This window comes from Antennarius striatus, chromosome 9 (assembly GCF_040054535.1).
Source record: "Antennarius striatus isolate MH-2024 chromosome 9, ASM4005453v1, whole genome shotgun sequence".
In the NCBI taxonomy this organism is placed as follows: Eukaryota; Metazoa; Chordata; class Actinopteri; order Lophiiformes; family Antennariidae; genus Antennarius; species Antennarius striatus.
Genome location: NC_090784.1, coordinates 21,467,501 through 21,489,727, shown reverse-complemented (window position 1 = coordinate 21,489,727; position 22,227 = coordinate 21,467,501). Strand labels below are relative to the sequence as shown.

Below are 22,227 nucleotides of genomic sequence, written 5' to 3'. Positions count from 1 at the left end.
CCTGCATGCACGCTACATCAAACCCCATCAATGCGTTTGACAATATTCCCTGAGGTGACAGCGTGGAGCTCCGACACATCAGCATATATACCTTTTTGGAATTAAATGGCTCCATGCGGGTGTTCAATATGTTTAAACTCCTCCGGAACTCAAAGCAGCTGGAATCAGAGACTCATCAGCGTCACCTCCGGACACGGCAGCCGTCATTCTCTCACTGCGATTTTCCTCTTTTCTCCTTTTACTTTAGTTTTAGCTGAGTTCACACGCTCATGGACAACCCCGACTTCCTTTCACACCCTGGCAGATCACCAGAACAACCACTCTTTTAAAAACCGGGCACTTCACAGCCCTTCAGGCAGGGGTTTGGGGGTGAAGTGTGGTGTTTAGGCTCGTCTCACCAGTAGCTGTCGTTGGTTTTTCTATCTCTTCTGCACACATAAAGCTACCGAGTGCTCATTAGCTCATTACAGGCGAGATAAGAGCACTGCATAAAAACTATGTAAATAGGTTTGAAATGCGTAGATATCCCAGAGCCTCTCGACGGGCACAGCACATCACCGTCTGCATACTGAGAGCATTTTCTGACGCACCGAAATGGCCATCATTTCGTCTAGATTATCAATAATAATCTCTGAATTTCACTCATCAGAAGCTTCATCCAGCACCCATCAGCTCTCAAAATATTAAAGCCATTACGACATTACTGCGACTGCAAAAGTAAAATCTTGCACAAAAATTACCCATCAGGGCCCATATTTACTAAACCTGCTGCACATCAGGTGCACAAAATGTGTGTGTGGGGGTTTGTGTTGTTGTTGTTGTTGTTGTTGTTTTCAAACTAACAGGTATTTACAAGGATTTAAATCAGTCGAGCAACATTTTCCCTGATTTGTACAAAATGGAGCTCAATAATTTTAATTCATTACCAAGCTTTTTCTGATATGTTTTGCAAGACACGTGAGAAAAGGCAGTATGGTTCAGGGACATTTAATGACATGAAAATCAGATTAAAATCCTATAATACTCGTGATTCATAAGGAGGTGAGTGCGGCGTTGCTTGAGAAATTTCACACAATACTTGAAATCTTTCATTTGACGGTGACCTATTTGAAAAGTCGTGCCTTATCCAGGGCTAAAGTGGTCGCTCAGCAGGCTGATTGCCTGATTCCAATCATCCACAACGCTAGCGTGGCTAAAAATGAACCAAATGATTGGAAAAGCACTCAAAATGCGACTTTCGTTTGCATATCGGAGTCCTCGGGTTTCTCCTGAGGTCCGCACAAACCGGCGGCGTTCTGTAGAGGTACCCGAAGCTCTTTTCCAACTGCGCTGCTGCCAGCTCATAGCTGTATACATCAACCCCCCCGGAGTGAATCATAAAGAGCTCGCTAACAGCTGAATTATTCGCCTTGTGGGGGCACAATGAAGTATATAAAGAAGTGCACAAGAAAAACAAGGTGCAGCAACCTTGACAGAGCTGCTGTCGTGTTGGCAAACATCCGCCTTGACAAAAGAGTAAAAATAGACTTCAGGAAGCCGAGAAGAAAAAGTTGAGGACGAGGTAGCCGGCGTGACGGCAGCAAGGCCCTTTTGTGAATGAAGGCATCGGGGGCCAGCCGCGTCGCAGAACGACGGTGTGTGTGTGGAGGATGTGTCTGTAGATTAATCTGAGAGCGGAAAAACTCGTCTGCCAAGTTCCAGATTGAGTCTGTTCTTAAATGGTCATCTCTTTTTCCCATTTGTTACGTTAATGGTTCGGTAATGGGAAATCCACTGTAGCGTTTGAAGCCTCCCGCCGATGTTTGGGTCAGAAGATGGAGTTCCTTAGATTCAGGTCGGAGAAAATCCAACTCGGTGTTGGCTTTTTAAATTCTTAAAAATGAAAAATCATCAGGTTTCTACTAATTTATTGCTATTTCAAAGCAGACATATGAAAATGTTTTTGTTTTTTGGGGTTTTTTTTTTTTTCCAGTTCTATTGAAGTGACATTCTGCGACTGTCCTCAACAGAATGATTGGAAAACAAGTTTCAAACCTCGCTGACAAGGATAAAGTGACTGACGCTAATTTATGTCTCCTTCCTCCATCTTTTCCTCCTTCTCTGATTGGTCCCGACTCTCATACCTGTTTCACAATGAGGCGCAGTACAAACTGTTGGGAGTATAAGACTCTAATCAGTTGCATCACAAATCATGCCCTACGGTGGAAGTAAATTTGAAAGTGATAATTTATGAATGGAAAAAAAAGCCAGAGAGGGAAATTAAGGAAGCTGTATCGTGCATTAGCCCGGCTCGAATCTCAGATGTCGCTGGCGGGCGAATTCACTTCTCAGATGAATTATTCTGTGTCAAAACAGATGTTTGCAGCCTGCAGAGACCGAGTTGAACAGCTGGACAGAGCAGCAGAAAGTTAACTTCTTTCATCTCCTGATGATTCGTCCGTGTTCGGATCCACAAACATGAAGATGGTTTGTGCTGTTTTGGTGCCTCGGTAGACGCTGTTGCATTCCTCTGCAAATGTTTTTCTCCCGCGAAGAGCTTAAATATGATTTTACATCTATTTCATTTCGCTTTCTGCAAGTGTCAACGCTGAACTCCACGTATCTTGATCAGGTGGTGAATCAAACTCTGCAGAGGAATGAAGTTTTAAGTTCACGGAGGTCGTCGGTGTGCGTAAACGTGTCATTAAATTTGGTAAAAAAAATCAAAATTAAATGTCTTTAAAGGAGCGTTAGCAGTAAAAGAATGAGGGATGAATACAAACTTGCTCGCGGATTATCAAAGACGACGTGCGTTCTTTGAATTAATCCCGTTTCCAGCTTTACTCAAAGCACATGAAAAAATCAATGCTGTTTATTCTTAGTTTGGTTTAAAAATACATTCATCACATCACAAAGAATTCATCAGCGACGACGCGTCACAATGTGCAGACCTTTACAGTTCCTGCATTAATCCAGTTGTGTCATACTGACAAATACCCCCCCCCACACACACACACACACGCACATCCCCCCATCCTCTTGCACCTACTGGTGTGTGATATTAGTCTGCACCTTTCTGCCTCGTCCTCCTCAGCGATCTCTCTCTCTCCCTCTCTGTATCTGTGCAGCAGCATCTAACTTTTCTAGTCGGTACTCACCCGCCTTTTAATTGAATATCTTCACACGGCGGCGTAATGCAGCTCACAATGCAGGAGGAGATAAAAAGAGGGGGAGACAAAGGAGAGATGGAGTCACAATAGTGAGACAGAAAGTGAAGGCAGGCTGAGGGAGGAGGCTGGCGTCGTCAGCCAACAGAATCCACGTCTCGCTGTCACTTCAAGGCTCTCTGCTGTTCTGTGCTGCTGCGCACAGTCGGCCTCACCCTGGAGTAAGACGAGTGTGTGCACGTCTATGTGTGTGTGTGTGTGTGTGTTTGGAATCTATGGTGCGAACAACAAGTGCGTCATCCATACGTACCTCCCAGATATGTAATATTTCCTTATCAGTCATTCGGGGTGTTTTTCTTTTTTTTTTGGTGGCATCTTAGAGATAAATTTTTATCCTTTTTGCATTTTTGCAACTTCAGGTTGAGCATCAGTGATTTTCTGTTTGTAATGAATATTCTATAATCTGCTGCTTCCCATCTCAGAGCAGAGCTATACCTAAAAAAGAAAAAAAAAAAAACATTCAAAGGAGGCGCTGCGCTATCACCAGTCCTTCATCTATCATCATACGTTCTCGGCATAAAGGTGTTGTTTTGTGTCTGATCGCTTTAAGCAGCCTATTTCTGTGCAATAACGCTCTTTGCTCATCCACCCGATCTGGTTGTAATGGCACATCACAGAGTCCCATATGTGCCCCAGTTGCACGGCGCCCCAGCATATTTAACATTCCCTGGGAAGGTATGAAGGCTGGAGACAAACACGGCCGGCTGCTGCTCCCAACGCCGAGGCAAAGGTTAGCCGGCGTAACGACCCGGCGAGGAGCACGAAAGAGAAAGGAGCTGCTCGCTACGCAACGACAGACTGGACCGAACCACACCAGATTATTAGAGCCATGAAAAGACCCCAGAATGAACTTTAAGCCAGGCAGCAAACGGTCTTCTCCATGTGCTAACCCAATGTAATCTAATCTTAATCCAATATAAACGGCATATCTACAAATGTAGTGGAAAGCTAACATTAGTTAAGTGGGTAAAACATTTCTAACCGTCTGTAGATGCTAATTAATTTATGAGGAGATTCACGGGCCGCTTCACGTGGATTCAGAATCCTTTATATTGATGTTACAAATATAGAATAGAACCTCGAGATACGAGCTGCTCCACATAAGAGTTCTTTGAGACGCGAGTCGTCATTCTGTCTTTATTTCTGTTCAACATATAAGCAAAAATCTGAGATACAAGCTCTGCTTCGGGACACTGCAGTTAGTTGGCGGATGGATACAACATCAGTGAGACCGGATCTCGTTCTTTACCACGTGTTGGCGGATGGATACAACATCAGTGAGACCGGATCTCGTTTTTTACCGGCGGATGGATACAACATTGATGAGACCGGATCTCGTTTTTACCGGCGGATGGATACAACATCGATGAGACCGGATCTCGTTCTCGTTGGTGGAGTGAAGACGTGGCTCGTGTGTTCTCGTGACTTTATTGTTTCAGTCTTTATCATTGTTTACGTACATTTTATATAATTAATCATGCACAGGTAATGTCTGCGTGTTTATTGGTTGATAATAATGTGTTTATTTTGATAATTTTTTACAAGGTTGGAACAGATTAAAACGATTCTGGTTATTTGAAAAGAGGAGAATTTGTTTGACTTAAAAGCTCAGTCACGGAACGAAATAAAATCGTATCTCAAGGTACTACTTTATTTAGGCTTTTATTTGGGAGTCGTGACAAGTCCTTCTGAGCACAGGTTCTGACACATTTCTGAATGGCTGCAGGCGAAGAACACGTCATCGGTGACAGCGCTCACCAGACGCCTCATGATAAAAATTGAAGGACTCACATTCAGCTGGCATTTATTGAGGCAAAAAAATAAAATAAAAAATTAAAGCAAGTTCACAAGTTTTTGAAATCTTGGGTCAGGGTCAGGTCTCGAGTGGCTCCGGGTGCGAGTGAAGTGGGACTCATGTCCAGGTCACGTCACGGAGACGCCGTCTCTGATGCGCGGCGCGAGCATTCCAACAAGTGATTCATTTGCGGTACATACAGTACAGGCGTGTAGGTGGAAGTGACAAAGCAGCAATATGTTCACGTTGTCATGCGGTTTTAACGTGTATCAGTTTCCAGGAGGTGCGTGTTTTCGTGGGTGTGTGTGTCTGTGCGTGCACGTCTTTTATAAATATCAAAACCTGAGAAACGTTTTGTTTGCGCTTCACACTTTGTGATGAAGATCCTTTCGCAAATTGGAGCAAACAAACTTGGTAAGGATCTCCGTGTTCCTTCTCTTTCAAATTAATTGTGCGCTCAATGTCAATTTTGCCATCATGAAATCAAGACTGGAATTTTAGTTTGATGTGATGTAATTAAGAAACAAGTTTTTTTTTACATTATTTATTGGGTTCAGCAGAGGTAAGACTTCAGCTGAACGGAATGCGTCGTTGCGTCTTCCAACCGCCGCCATTGATGCACCAGTTAGTTTTCAGGTTGATGGTGGACAAACCCGGCGCTGGTCGTCCACGTCAGACGTACCTACGGCGTGCAGACATCCATCTATTTGTTCCAGGATGTCTCTCTTCTTTCTCTCTGTCTATGACAGCTTGGAAAGCGGATCGTCTTGGCATTGTTGTACTTCATAATCACCAACTCATATTCTTCCTCATCCCGTCACAGCGGTATAGTTGGCGAGGCGCTGTTGATTCACAAATGACTTTGCAATAACCGGATAGTGAAAAAAAACAGGAGCTGCAGAGATGTGATTATGTGCGAAGCCGGCGTGCCATTTTGCAGGTGGCAGTTAAATTATTAAGAATTTGAGCATTTTTGGGGAGGATTCTTCACTTAGACATGAGAAAATATCCTAAATAACAATAAACCCAGTGATTAATTTGATTATTTCTAATAGCTTGTGGCCTCTTACATCCCATAATGTTTGCTTGTTTGACCGCGCTTCATCGTTTCCATCGTCTGAATGAGGCTTTGATTTCTGATGCTTCATTCTGATCATCCCGCTCAGATCACAGCCTGATGGAAGACAAACTTTTCTCTTCTGATCTGACAAAGGTTAAAAAATGGAATGATATCCCATCATATCTCCTCCCATGGCTTCGTCCTCGTCTGCTTGTCATCCTGCTTTGGCGTCAGGCCCGGCCAGGTGGCGGTGTGCACATGTCTGCTTCTGTCCTCCCTGTTCACTCATCCATCACGCTGTCACCAAATACAAGACTTTCGCTCGCATCCCTTCCGTTTCCCGCTGCAGCTCTTCAGGGGTCTGACTGTCACAGTGTGTTTCCTGTTACAACTCTCCCGGTTTCTTCCTCTGCCTGTCAGCTGGAAGCTGCCGTCCAAAAAACGTCGAGGCCGACGCGAGCTAACGGCGGCTCCGCGGCGTCTCCATTGAAGGGAGAACTCGTCACGATTGCACTGACTGGGTCTGATAGACGTCATTCATTCTCCGTGTCATGTGCATTTTGTTTCGTGTCTTTTAGTATCCTGTCCAGGGTGCACCAGCCCCGACGACAACCCACAATGCAGTAGTGTTATCTTTAGCTCTGGCGGTGCTAGTGGCCATGGTTTTGTAACCTTTAGAGAAAACCAGGCTGGATGTTCCTCCTCCTGACGCCGTGATTCTGAAGATAAAAGTGACTCCAGCTTCATATTTGCAGGACCAACTTTAAAATAACATCAATATTAACACAAGAAAGTCACATAACGTGTTTTCCTAGAACATGCACGCACTTTTGACTTTTTTTTTTTAAAACATATGAACAGATAGTTTCTTTCCTAGTTACTCCTCATTCATCCTGATGATTCATGCCTGAGATGATCTCTATCTGGCAGTCATCTCACATTGTCTGCAATTTATGCTTGGATGCCCAATGATCTTTTCATTTATTTATTTATTTATTTATTTTTTAGCTTGTCATGCTATGCATGGCTAAAGAACACTCCAGCCCGGTGCGTGTTCGTCATGCATCTTTGGCTGCGGATCCGCAAGCCTCTTGCAACGCAGCGGTAGAACACGATGACATCAGCGTTAGGACAGGCTGACTGTCTGACTCGCTTACATACGGATTACAGGCGTATGAAGTTGTGCGTGTACCGGCGCTATGTAAGCATCCAAATCAAATGTTGGGGCTTTCAGCAGACTACGCTAGAAAGGAGTACGAGAGAAGAGGCAGCAAGAATGCAGGAGGTGGAGGAGAAGGAGAAGAAGAAGCGACAGATGAGAGAGGAGGACTGAGGGAACAGGCGGAGGAGAGGGAAAGATTACTACCATAGTGCATCAGGCTTAGCTTCACATCCTTAATGGTAACCATGGAAATAATTATAGAGCAGATAGACACGCTGTTTCAGAGAGGGAGAGTGAGAGAAAAAGGGAAGGCAGAGGATAAAACACAATGGGAGATGAGGAGAGAAAGGAAACCATGGGGGGTAAAGTTAGCGAACCGTTTGTTGGAAGCCCTTAAACCCCGTCCCTCCGGTGTCTGATCAGAATCCGAGCAGGGATGTGTTGGAAGTTAAACCACCTTCTGACAGTCGCTGCAGAATAAAGTTTATCATCTTATCAGCCTCATGTACATCTTTTCCCTCTGATGTAAAATCGCACAGAGATGGGAAGGGTATTGGGGGGGGGGGGCGTCTGAATGGCGGGGAGCAAAAACATGAATGAAGATATCAACCTCTCCTATTATTCTTTATCTACCTTTATATCCTGCCAGCGATCAGAGACTGGGGGGCCGAGTGCAGCCATCAGTGGAGTGTCACAATTGGAGAGACGGCTTTTAAAAAAGTTGCTTGAAAACCCACAGTTGTCATGGAAACAGATCTAAGATACCCTTTACCCCTCTGGTAGTGCTGATTGCTTATCACTGATGAAAAGCCCAATCAATGTTGATGTCCTTAAGACTGAAATTAAAAGCTACGTGTTTCTTTAGAGGAAGTCACACACGACCTCTGATTTATATTATGGGATATACTACCAGGTTGGGTTTTTTTTTATATATATATATGGATTTTTTTTAATTTTTTTTTTACCAGGGCCATGCAAGGTTTGGATGCTGGAATTAGCATTCTAGTTTTTAATTTTGATCAGTCATGATCCGCCTGTGGCTGTGTAACAGTATGAACAGGCAGATGGTAACACGCTGGGCTTCGGGGACGTATATTGTGTGACTAATGACATGCCTGCGTGTTTCCCACACATTTGCCGCCGGCGCTGAACTTGACGCAGCCGTGCGCGCATGAGGTGAAAGGGGAAATAGAAAGGGGCTCGACGAGGCGCAGAGGAGAGGAGGAGATGGTAAAAGTGATGAGGGGCTACTTTAAAAATCGCTCCGGCCCCACCCATTCTAAACATCTCTCTCGCTCCCTGTTACTTACACACTATTAGGAAGAGAGGGAGAGGGAGAAAGAGAGCGATAGAGAGAGATCGGATCGCGGGGCATCAGTGTGGTGCTGCTCGGTGCAGAAACTGTGCTGCTGTCCACCTCCTGTGTGGGATTATCTCCATCCAGGCAGAAGACAAGGACGCACTCCAAGCATCTGTCGTTTGACAGTCGGATTATATGAGGATGAACTGTCGTTTGGAGGAAATGGAGTGAAGACGCGGGATCAAGTTCTCATTTTCCAGGTTTAGTTTCAGGTCGTAATGGTTTTTTCTTTAGACTTCTGAATTCTGTGGTATTCGTCTCGGTTACTGGCGCTGCAGGCGTTCACTTCGTTTTCTCTTCCTCTCTTCCAACATCACTGTCGGGGTTCTTTTTCTTTTTTGGAGGTGAGGTGGGTGGGTGGAGGGGGTGCTAACGCAACATTTTCAACCTGCGTTTGGAAACGATCGCTGTCGTCTTGGATGTTTCCTGGCTGCCCCGTTGGAGGGGTCTGATCGGGATTAGAAGAGACGCAGCAGCGGAGAAGCGGGAGCGCAGCGCGTCTTCTCGGCGCGCACATTGGCGCACATGCAGAGAGGCGGTCCAATTGCGCACCGCGCCGCTCTCTCAGACACGCATGGGCACGGACACGCACGCATGTGCAACTCACATGAATGCACATGCAGACACGCAGCCCATTTATTTCCCATCTGCGCGCCCGTACCTGGCTTTTAAGTGCAACCCAACACCAGTTTTCTCCTGAATCCAAACGCGTCCACCTTCCACCCATTCATCCCTGGGAAGTTCATTTCTGACGCGCAGCGGGAGGACACCCACTAAGGAAAGCAGCGCAGAAACATTCCCATCTAAAAGATGAGAGAAATTGGCCTCAGCGGATCTCTCGTCGGACACCGGAATTGCAAGTGCAGGGTCGGGGAGGAGGGCACCGGGGAGAACGGACAAGGAGAGGCCGGGGAGGAGGAGCTCTCAGCCGGACTGGCCGCCGCTGAACAGCCGCTGCTCAAGAAGCGGGCTGCTGCTGCCGGGGGGAGGCGGGGGGAGGATGAACACTGCCTCAGCGTGAAATTATAACACTCAGCTGGCTTTGGGAGTGTTTGGTCGTTTTACCTCTCACTAATTACTCAGAAGATGCGAGATAACGAACAGTGGCCCACTTAAAACGCCCAGCTGTCATTGTGTACTCTTATCAACGTGGCGTTTTTGGGTCACCTTAAAGGTAAATTAAGCACGTTGGAGAAATAGAGGCCTGCGAATTTACCTGTGCAGTAACTTTTGAAAGGACAGACCCCCCTCTCCCCCCTTTTTTTGCACCAGTTTAACTTTGTGTGATGGTTGCTTATTTTTAGATGTTCGCTGCAAAGTCAGATTTATCCTAGAGAGCAAACCTGATAGTTCTGTGATCTTAATATAGGGTGTCTGTGGTGCTTCATAGTGAGTGTACAGTCACTATATTACACTATTTTTATGTCTCAAATATTGCAAGGTTATAGCAGCTGTTTAGAATATTACATATAAATATATATAGTTTCTAGTTTTCTGTGATATTTGTACAGTATTACTATAAATTTATTATCTTAGTATAGTTCTTTTTTATTGTACCTTAAGATTTATTTTTCTCGAATATATATCCAGATACCTTGAAGTGACTCTTTTCCATTTTGTGAAGGCACAGGATTTACTTGATTTATTCATATGCCTGTTTATTGATGAAATATCTGGAAGGTTTGGATTGATTTAAGGCCGCTTTTCATCCAATCGTAACACTGAAGTGTTTTACCGTTTGTGGCGTTGGGTAATGGGAATAATTTTGTTGGCTTTCAGGTAGTCCTCTTGATTCCACTTTTTTTCTAGGCTAATTTGAGCCCCGACTATCTGTCGGCTTCTTTTGTCTGGAACTTGAACAGGCCTTAACCAAACCCCCCCCCCCAGAGGATGGTCCCCCGCTAACCAGACAGCTAGGCAGCCATGCTCATGTCATGACACTTGTTGGCAAGCGCCCTGCTTAAATAAACCAACACGCTTAGCTATTTATAGACGCTAGTATCACTGTGCTTTTGGAATATTGATCCGGAACAAGTGCCGATGTTTGGTGGAATGTAACACAAACTGCAGAGCCGTTGCAGTTTGAACAAGACTGAGTGGAATACGGGCTGAAGTCAGTGGATGCATCTCCAGTCCAGGCTGACATCAGATTACAGGGTCTCTACAAAGCACAACGACCCCCACCTGATCTAGGTAGGACATGTTCATCTTCTTGTTTTGACTCATATGGAATATGTTTGATTTAAAGCACTTAAAAGATCTTTGGGTTGTTCTTCTAGAAACATAAAACTTGACCTGATTTTCCATTTGCTTCACCTAACTTTCAAATGCAACATAAAAAAAAAAAATTGGAGTTCTGTTGCTGTCAATACCCAACTCATCCTCACCCATCTCCTGCATGATGACGTCACTTCTCTCCATGTCAATCAAACTCACACTCTTCTCATCTGTAATTAACTTATGATGCAACACAAGTCGCGCTAAAAACTGAACCCATATGGTATTCACGTTTCTCCTTTCATTCTGGAGACTTAATTTACTGTAAATCGTGTCGCATGACAAACATTCTCCCAATAAATAAATCTCTATGGGCAAACGGCTCAAATAAAGCGGGATGTTAATTAAAATTGGACCAGTCACCTCCTCGTGTTAACGCTGCATTCGGTGCAGAAAGACACTGGCTTGCTCTCCCCTTCATTAACTTCCCACTGAGGCGACAACAATGGGTAGGCAGCTGATTGACAGCACATACTGAAGCTCTCCTAGTTTTACTTTGTATGCCTGAGATACAATTTGACATTGACAGCAAATAGCAGACAAATGGCACCGTCAACAGTTCCGCCGTTGTCATATTATCTCACTCATTTGTCTTAACCTGACACGAAAATTACGTTAGGCCCGAATTCAAGCCATCTCCGCTCATGACAGCATTATCATCATAGGAAACAGTAAAAGGCAGAAATAATAACTTGTTTCCAACGCGAAACATGTGAAGGAGTGAAAAAATGACTGATGTTGTGTTGCAAAAGACGACTGTATCTATCAGGGGCGACAATCTGACGTCTAAAGACGGATCCCTCAGCCGTCGACACGTTACACAACCAGCAGCGCCTTCTCAGGATGAGAAAGAGTGAACTTTGGTGGAGTGTGCGTTTAATTCATCAAGCAGAAATGGCATAAAAAAAACACAAAAAAACATCAGGCTTCTCAAATGTCAAAATGCTGCTACTTTTTTTTTTTTTTTTAGAGTGTTGGTTTAACAAAAAACACACAAAACAAGAAACTAAACGATGACTGAGGGAATCATGAAAATATCAGGTGAATTTAATAGGTGGCAGCAGCTGTGTGTGCTATGGACTGTAACATCAGTCACTTCACATTGGTGATCCGGCCCTGAGTTAACTCTGCGATGAAGAATCACATGTATCATTCATGAAAAGAGAAAGCGCTGGAGATGAATGGATGAACTAGGGTGCAGGTTGCAAATAAATAGGACAGCCTGAAACCCTTCACATTTATAAGTCAGCTTGGTTCCAATGTTTCCCAACATCCTCACACTCGTGGAACAGTTTTGGACCGACTCTGCCTGGTTTTATCGACTCAAAAACCTGACTTTTATGAGGATTCTAGCTTGAGGTTTCTGCAGGGGGGTGGAGGTGAGAAGAAACCAGAAAGCCTCTCGCTGAGCCTCATTTGCAGGGCTCTCAATGCAAATTTGCACATTAAATTTTATAGTTGCGTGGAGTTCCCAGATGAAGCAGCTGGGACACGCTTCAAACACAGGTGAGACCGCCTTGCTTTTGCAGGCGCCGTTGTTGGATGTGAAGCAAACAGGGAGCGAACCGGCGCTCCATCAAAACACAGGCAAACACACAAAAAGCCCTGAGCGTTCTGACGCTATTAAGACACCCACTCCCTCTCCAGCCTCCATCCCCCCCCCCGCCCTCCCTCGTTACCACCCCCCTCCCAGACGCAATTCCTCCATTTCTCTTCTCCTTTTCTTTTTTTTTTTCCTCCACTCCACCATGCTCTCTGTTTCTGTCATCCTGTCTCCCTTCCATATAGTCTTGCTCTGGCGCTGTCCCTCCTACACCTACGCGAACACTTACCCACCTCCTCCCAACACACACACACACACACACACACACACACACACACACACACACACACACACACACACTGTTCCTTTTCTGTTTTTTTAACCAACCTCTTACTCATGTGTGTCTACATCCCTCCCACTCTTTTAACTCTGTCTCTCTCTCGGTTCTCTCAGATGGTCTAAGCTGGAAGCTTTTGCCACCCACACATTCCCTCTTCAGCTTTCAGCTCAACATCAGATTTACATTCACAATAAGCAAGCACAGCGTTACACATGTTGCTTCTGCACAAGACGACACGGTGCACACAAGCATGAGAACATGTCATGTTTGCACGTGTGAACGCATGTGTCTGCGCCGCACTGGATTATTTTAGTAGATGACAGAGAAGCATTTAGCAAACAACAGCTATCTCGGTCCAGCTGCATGGTTGTGTTCATTTCTTGTGTTGAATGATCAGAAATGGAATATTTTAAGTTGTAGTTCTCAGATTTTATGACATTTTAATCAGCAAATCAAAGCAAAACATTTTTTGTTTCTAATTAAACAATCTCTTAAATATCTTGTTGATCTTCACTAATCCTGTGTGTCCATTTCCGACGTCCTAACATTTAGTAAAACGCATTGGCTTTCTCCACTAACCCAGAATATCAAAAGTGTCAATGATGAGTCGAATAATAGTTGATTAAAAAGAATTAATTGCTCATATTCTTGAGAAGAATCTTTTCTGTACTTTTTCCAGACGTTTGCAAGTTTCATAAATCTGAAAATTTGCTGCTTGACACGTGTGAAATACTTAAATGATGCACCGTGGGACTAAGAAAAGAATCTGACAAAATCACTTTATGATCTAATGCATTCTAATTGTCATATTCTTGATTTGCTGTGATTCATCAATTATGTGTAAAAACTGCAGATGATAAAAATCGGGTGCGTTGGTGCTCACATCAGCAGAGAAATTAAGGAGCTGAAACAGTGGCGGCTGTTAGCTTAGCATGAGATTGCAAAGACTAGAAATGATCAGAAACTATGAAAAAAAGTCCCCCTTTAAACATGAAAGAAATGCATGTAGCGATAGCTAACCAGCATTAGCAGATGCCTCATGGTTATTTATGGTTTATGTGGATTTCCTCTAACATGACTTCATTCATCTTCTCCTCTATGATGGAAAGATTAGTCGTAGTTCGCATTTCTGTTTGCGCTGATTAAATAAATGAGATACAGGATGTCAATTAGTGATCTTTACAGGTGATGTCAACAGTGGTGTTTATTTTTATTTTATTTTTATTTTTTTGGAGCAGAGGAGGCGCATAATTTCCAGAATCAACATGACATACAATGTTGAATAAACACCGATGTTAATTTTCCAATGCCTGATGGCCTGCTCAGGCAAAGAGCAGTTTTCAGTCAGATTCGTGTCATGAATATTTATTTCGTCAACTGTGCACACAGAGGGAGAGAGGAGCTTTCACATGGAAGATTCTCCATGTCCTTGATTAGAGTGAGAAACAGTCTGAGCTCCAGTATCTTACAGGCTAACAAGTAGAAGTGTCAATAATTAGTCCCAACCCTACATTTGTGCGTGTGTATTTGCATTTCTTTTATTTCTCTGGGACCACTTAAAGTTGTCGTCTTCAAAGCTGGTTAGCCGAAGACTAGCGATGACAGCTGCGTATCCAAAAGAAAACGCCACGTGTGATCATGAAAGACAGCGTCCACATGTCATTTCATCACCAAACGTGAATGCGAGTGGGAGGGGCCAGAGTATAGATGGGCGGAGCCTATGGAACATCTGAAAGAACCAGTTAGAAAGGAACGTCGGGTCATTTGGTCGACGCCCTCTCATCCTGGAAGGGCGTCACCAGCATCGGAAGTTTCAGCGAGCTAATTAGCCTCTGTCCAGGCATTATGTCTTGATGCTAAGACAAGCTAATTGCTAAACGCTACACTCCCGGTTTGGAGTCCAGTCTTCAATATATGCTTCTGAAAAGTGAAACAGCTGCTCTGATTGGCTGTAGCCTGTTGCGTGGCTCCTCCAGGTGTCGAGATGTTTAGCCTGCCTGTTTCTGCTCTCGGATCACGTCTTTGGACGGTTCACATGTGGTGAAAGCAGCGGTTTGCCTTGAGCTGAGACTTTTGTTAGCAAACTCAAGAAAATACTGGCTTGGCAGTAATCCTGTGGCGCCCAACATACGTACATGATAATCAGAGCGCCGCTAGGTGTAAGCCTTGCCTTCTGAATAGTCAGCTAATGCCAGGCTGAGAGATCCAGATGTCATCTTCCTTCTGGGCCAGAAGTTTAAGACAAGAGAGATTCTACTTCCAGGTGCTGCTGCAAAGTCTTTGTCGGATCTTTAATCACATCCTGGAAGGTGCAAAGTCAAATCTTTTGAAACTGCCCAAAAACAGGATTTTCAGCTTTGCCTTTGTAACATTAAAATCCACTCAACAAGTTGGAAGGTCTCCTAACTGCGTCTCTTCATGCTGCGCTGAGGACGCCCAAGAAAACGCTGAGAAGTTGGTGATGATAGTTTAATGGCATCAAAATCAATTCACATGGACCACAAGACACAGCAATAGTTCACGAGACATGTTGGCTAACACAATTAGACGTCGTCTGCTGGGTGATGGGATGCTTTGCTGACAGTCGCGTTCAATACCAACCGTCTCCAGCTGCACTTCCTCAACGGGACAAAGCGACGCCTCACTCAGCAAGAGCGTTGACAGATCATTTCAATCAGAGCGGCAACTTGTGTTCTGCCTCTCTCCATGGATACCAACTTGAACACATCCCAGGTAAAATTGGTCATGAGATTGCTGCTGGTAGACAGTCGGAGCGCAGATTGGTGTTACAGTGGTGACACTTTGAACTTGAGACGAAGTCTCAAGGGGAAAACAGAGAGACTTTTCAATATAGGAGGCATCTTTGGCTGACTACATTCATTTTAAACCTGTTGTTATGGCAACTAATCATGCATCATCTGCTGCGTTGTTTGAATAAGTGTTAAAAAAGACGACATGCGATACAAACCCTGCATTGGATTTCCTTTTCTGTTCAGTTTAATTATAAGGATGTGAGTTTGACCATCAGAGCTCGACGACTGCGTCCAATAGAACTCAAGCAAGCAGAGGAAATAAAAGAAGAAGAAAATCATTCCGTTTGACTGACATCTGTAGTGTCATAGGACTGCTGTTTGACATGTATAAAATGAGACACATCACTCGGTAACACCAGGGGGAAATTAACCCGGCGACGACCGTCGTCTGACCGGTTTGATTCATTCCACAAGATTTAAAGCGACACTTTTTTTTCCATCGTCCTAATGGATTAAATTTCTAATTGACATGCACCTGGCCATCTTCCTCAAAAGCTAGGGTAATATTCCAACACCAACGGTAAGTCTGAGCAATGTGATCTTGTTATTTTAGCACACAGATGATTTATTAAGCAGCTAAATTAAACAGACAAGCGCGTCTACCTTCCCCTACCAGACTGAATCATCACCTCCCATGAAAAAGATGACGCTTTCAGCCTCGTTGCCGTTTTCAAGTCTGCTTTTTCGAGCCTTTACATCATCTCTAAACAATAGTTGCATAATAGCATTTCAAAATAGGAAGAGCAAGCAAATCAAAACAAGCACCTTCACACTTCCTCTTAGCACATCATGTCAGTTATCACTCAACAGTGATCCCAGGGCTAATGAAGCTTTTCAATGATATACTGTCATCTATCAAGTCTTTGTCACTCCTTAACACCTTGATTCCTTTGCTCATTGTGTGTGTAGGTGTGTGTGTGTGTGTGTGTGTGCGCGTGCATGCGGTTACAGTAACCCCGTGTTTGCACAAACAACCAAGCGTCTTCTTTATTCAGAGCTTATAGTAGGTTTGAAACTAAAATGTAAGGTGCTTCAGGAAAAAAAAAAAAAAAAACGAGAAATGTTTCCATGGAAACGAAACACAGAGCCTTAGTTTCTATCAAAAAAAAAAAAAAAAAGGGTGAGTGAGAAATAGATTTAAATGGATGTTTTGCTCCAGACCTGTGATTTTGTTATCACTTTAATGAAAGGAATGATTAATAATCATTAAAGTGAGATATCAGGTGTTTAAAAAAATATAATAGCTTTTGCAACTTTTTTAGAATTTTAATCTTTTCGCCTCCAACTCCACCCATCTCACATCCTTCCATAACAACTGTGGATAATTTGATTTTTAAAATGATTGAATGCCGCCCACGTTTCCCCACGCCATGCGTGTACAGCATGAAAAGGAGCAGACCCAGTGCGTTACGGTTTGACATGTGAAATTTGGTCTGTATTCTAGTTGAAAAGTACCATTTTGCAAAATGAGATATCTGCTATTGTCGCCTCCTCCTCCCCAAATAATAGATCATTCTTCACGTGCAGTAAATCCACGTGTGTGATGAAAATGTAGGACACACATCAGACAACATGTTACTGCTTTATTCTGGGTTCCAAATGCGTTTTTAAGGAGTTGTTTCATTCAAACTGTGTTAAAAAGATCTAAAAAAAAAATTTTAAATTAAAAAGGATTGCATCTATTTGTGGAAACCAGTGAATGAGAGACAGAGGATGTAACCTAACAGGAATGCAGGTGATGGTCACATTCTCTACTGTATACGCGCACACAGCTGACATTGACTGGAATACCTGCTTTTGTAGGCGTAGCTGAAAGGAACGGATGTTTTTCTCAGTTGTAGAAATATATGAGGAATGCATTAAAGCTCCACGACGTAAAAATTCTTCATTCTGATTGCGGTTATCATCCGGATCGGATGCATCTGTCAGCACGCCGTCGTCTCCTCGATAATCACCTCTGTTGTGAAATCACCAGACCGTCAGAGAAATAGGAAGTCTTTTAGCTCGGCTACCTCTTCAACCGTCCAATCAGGCAAAAGGGGCAGCAGTAGAAGAGGCGGAGCTTGGAAGGGAAGGGCTAGTTTGTAAAACTTTGTCGCCGGCGCTGTGAAAATCATGCAAAACTTGCATTTTGCAATGGAACCAGAACACATAAACTTATGATTATGCAAAACTAGGTGTTCTTGTTGTAGAATAAAACACAAACTCCCTTGAATACGACTGCTGATTGGCACGGCTTAGATTTTTCCTTGTCGCCCTCAGGGTTAGCGTCGCGCACCAACCACCTCTGATCTCTCTGCTTATACCTAAAACACACACAAATCCTCACAGACTTGTTAATCCAGGTTAAGTCACCATTCTCTCTCCTGCTCCTGCAAGAGGAAGTAATTAGTTTGGGGAAACAATATATTCTGAAATGGATCTTGATACCCGAGTGAAGACATTCGGCTGTGGTTATGATGCAGATGTAATGAAGGCATAAACTCCAGATTACAGGACGTCACCCGTGGGTTAATTATCCCAAAGAAACTCAGAGCGGAAATGAATGAATTGTATTTGAAGATAAGAACCAAATTGCGCTGAATACCCCTGAACTAGAGATGATCTATCCTTGGAACAGTTTAACCGAACACTAGTTTAAAAATAGAGAACCATCTTCCTGGAAACAGCCTGGACAGCTTGATTGAATTTTGTGTTTCATGATGTTCCATTCTTGGAAAATAAAAGAAAGATCAAAATTATCCCACTTGTCCCTTCAGTTTCGGTGAACTATCAGCCTTTTAACGGAGCTAGATGTTTAGTTTTGGCCTCTCTACTTTGATTAATCTCTTATTTTAGATCTTTCCTCTCCCAGACGTCATTTTGACGTCGCCTCCTCCACCATCCATTCCAGTTTGATTCAGTTTTTTGTCAGTGGATCCGACCAAAGAGACGCTGGCACGGCTTGATATCTCATCTGACTGACAAACATCTCCATAGTCATCTTTATCTTTCTCTCTATTTTTTTTTTTTTTTTTTTGCGTGGGTTGAAGAAAAGTGTTTGCATTGCAGACAGAGTCGCAGTGAGAGAGACAGGACAGGTAAATGAAAGAAAGTGGAAAAAAGGCAGGAGGAAAGAGTCTGAAAGAGGGATACAGATGAGGGCGATAAGAAATGAAGGGAAGGTTGGGGTAGCATGGGAACGTCAAGAAAAGAGGATGGGAGGAGGAGGAGAAGGGAGAGAGGGAAAAACGCACAATCTGATTTATGTAAAGTAGCTGCGTGGGAGAGAAGAGGTGTGTGTGTGTGTGTGTGTGTGTGTGTGTGTGTGTGTGTGTGTGTGTGTGTGTGTGTGTGTGTGTGTGTGTGTGTGTGTGTGTGTGTGTGTGTGTGTGTGTGTGTGTGTGAGTTTCAACATTAGTGTGACTATATGACAGTAGAGGCTGAGAGGGTTGAAAAAGCAAGAAGCAGGGACCGACAGAGTGATCAACAGCAGGAGGCAAGGAAACGGATTCCAGCGCAAAAACATGTGAAGAAAAGTCAAAAAGAAATGTGAAAAGAAAACTGAAACTATTAGAAAATGCACAAAATGGGTGTCATCTTCTCATAACTTTGCATTTTGTAAAGATGCTAGATAGAAAATCTAGAATTATATTTGCACTCCCGTCTTGGCAGCGCGCGACGTTTCCCAACACATAACGGTTGCCCTGGACATTTTGTACACACACTCATGGTCCCCAGAGGATGAGACAGGAAGGCAGAAGAAGAATTGTAGATCACAGAAGCTCACATGAATGATTATTTCAAATTTAAAACCCTCCAAATCCAGCGTCTATACATATTAGATGTTACTGTACAGGAGCTTAATATAGATCACACCCTGAAACACTCTTATTTAGAATCCAGCTGATCTGGATTATTACATCATTCACACTCAGAATGTTTCTTTACATCACGGATGTTGGATTGATCACGACAATTCTGATTATTATAATAGCAATAGAACAGAATTATTTGTGGATTTCGGCGTTGATCCAGATTGAGGGTTTAGATCCAGATCTGGTTTAGATACTTAAAAAAAAAAAAAAAAAAAAGTGAAATTTTACTCTTTTGTTGCCCCCCCCTTCCCTTGCTTTTCTTATTGATCTTGTAAATGGTAAAAGGCCAGCATGGGGGGTGGCGGGGGGGTGGAAAACATACAGGCTGGTTATAGAAGGCATCCTCCAGTCGGCCCGGTCCAAACGGGCCTCCTGGGTTCTACTTCCTGTTCTCTAACTGAACACACACACACACACACACGCTGGGCGTCGTCCTCCAGCTCACGACACGGGTCCCCCCCCCCCCGGTGCATTAGAGGCGCCGATTCACTAACGGAAGTCGATAAGTGCTTTGTTTGTTTAATGCTAGCACCTCTCTATTCGTTCATCTCCTGCCCCCCCCCCCACCACCACCACCACCAACGCCCCCCCCCCCCCCCCCAGCATGCAGACTGTTAACATTCAGCTCGTCTGACGTTCCAGGCAGAAAATCTATCCCTCCAATAGTCTCTCGCCCACTTGATCAACTCCCTCCATGGATGAAAGTGTGTTTGGTGGCGGGTGGGGGGGGGCATTAACAGTGGTGGGGGGGTCGAGTTTGATTTCTGCCTCACCTTTGACATCCATCCGGCTCTCATGGTCGCTCCCATCCCCCTTCATTCCTTCAGGCGGACTGTCCATACCGGCTCTGATGCGGCGGTTGATTTCCACAGTGGGTCCTGTCTGTGTTGCCCCCCCCCGTTTAACCTTCATGCTCCCCTTCTGCAGATGGGTACGAGTCTCCACCTGCTGACGCCGTCTCTCTCTCTCTGCTAGATCATCGCCCCCGGCGGAAGAGCATAGCCACCGGGAAGCAGCCCAGCATGGAGGTCTCCCCCACTGCCCCCCTTCAACCCTTCCGACAATCCGTGAGTAACCCCCCCTGTAGCCGGCCTCGCTCGCTGCCTCCGACCCTCTCGCTCTCCCTCCTCCCTCCTCCCCCCGCCCTGAGCCTGCCACACACCTGTGGCCGCCGGGCCAGCGGCACCCCGCCTCGCCCCTTTCCCCTTTCCCTGGCCGTGCCCCCCTCCCCCACGGTTTGCCAGCAGCAGCAGCAAAAGGGCTCCAGGAAAGGGCGCGGGACGCCCCCTTTGCCGCGCTCGCTGCCCCTCTCCCCATCCCTGTCCTTCACCCTACCCCACTCGCCCGCCGCCGCCTCCTCCTCCTCTCCCCCCTTCTTGTACTGGGGGGGAGACTGGAGGGATGCTGGATGGAGTCCAGTGGCAGGAGGAACGTATATCACAGCCCTGCCCTCCTGTGAGGTACGTGACACAAACACGGAAGCTCCGCCCCTTCCTGTTCCGGCCTCTGATGTCATGTCGTGTCGAATTCCACCTCCTTTTAATGCAAAGACTTTTCAGACGCTGTGAATTATTTTATCCACCTCTCCAAGCTGTCACCCGTCTCCATCCATTTCCCAAATGAATTCTGGGAATCAATTAGCAGCGTGGTGTCATCTACATAAATGTTCATCAAACTTACTTCATCCTAGCACGGCCCCCCTTTTTTTTTTTTTTTAAAGTGCAGATTAATTTAAAATTGCTGCACTACATTATGTAAATATATCCCCCCACCCACCCACCCTGGAATTAAAAAACCTTGTCATTGATAACATAAAACAATAGACCTTAATGAATATGCACAGCAGACAATCAAGTTCAAAACCAATCAAGAGTGAGCAGGGGGGGGGGGAAATGTAACTAGCAAAATAAACGCGGAGAGGAACCCAAAAATGCAATCAAAATAGAAAAAGGTAACACTCGATAAAAAAAAAACATCGTAATTATTGAGGCCCTTTGCAGCTTTTTGTGAAAAGTGGTTTATAAATAAAACTTTCTAATAAATTAGGTGACGCAGGAAGTCAGCGTGAAGCAGACGAGTTGTTTTTAGGACAAAGAGCATATTAATGGAAAATGTACTGCAAATGTCAACCAACAAAACAAAATAGAGCAGTATGTAGGTGTGGAGCGTGATCACGCCCTATTACAGTAGGGTTATAAAGGATAGCTATTGACGTTATCATTTATCAATCAGTATATCAGTTCTTTCATTTACCAGGAGTTATTAAGTCTTATTTGCATAACCAAAAGATATTCATCACGTATTACGACTGACATTAAAGACTCACGCATATGAAACCAAATGATCAATGAGCTGATCGCTTGACTACCATTGACAAAATTTTGAATTTTAACCCCTCGTACCTGAATTCTGTCTTCACCTGAAAGGACCCCAAAGGGCACTGGTAGAAAACGTCAAATGTCTTCTCGCCGTTTTTTTGTGGCGTACTATGGCTCCGCCCCTTCCTCTCTCTATGTTTTGACTACTTTTACTTCCTGAGAGTCAACCTGGCTGATCCAATCACATTCACGCAGACTATTAGATAAGGAACCAGCAGATGGAGCCGAGTCTGTAATATCGCCATGGATACATAAATGACATCACCGCGAGCGCTCAGGATGCTCCTGAAAGCCGAATGAGCGAAAGCTCTTCGAGAGAACGGCGGCAGCTACGAGTCATATTTCACGCATGTTTTATCTTGGCGGCTAACATTTCAAGGTTTAGAGTGTGAAAACGGCTTTGACATTTAACTTTTATGGTCTACAAATGTGTGAT

At 44.4% G+C, this 22,227-nt stretch overlaps 1 protein-coding gene across 1 annotated transcript in view; it reads left to right on the top strand.

Annotated features, from left to right (window-relative positions):
- Positions 1 to 22,227, top strand: part of syngap1b (synaptic Ras GTPase activating protein 1b) — a 74,535-nt gene that overhangs the window by 17,651 nt on the left and 34,657 nt on the right. The window contains exon 3 of the mRNA XM_068324193.1: positions 20,389 to 20,480. Within this exon, the coding sequence (XP_068180294.1) occupies positions 20,389 to 20,480 (92 nt within the window). The remainder of the gene's footprint in view (positions 1 to 20,388; positions 20,481 to 22,227) is intronic.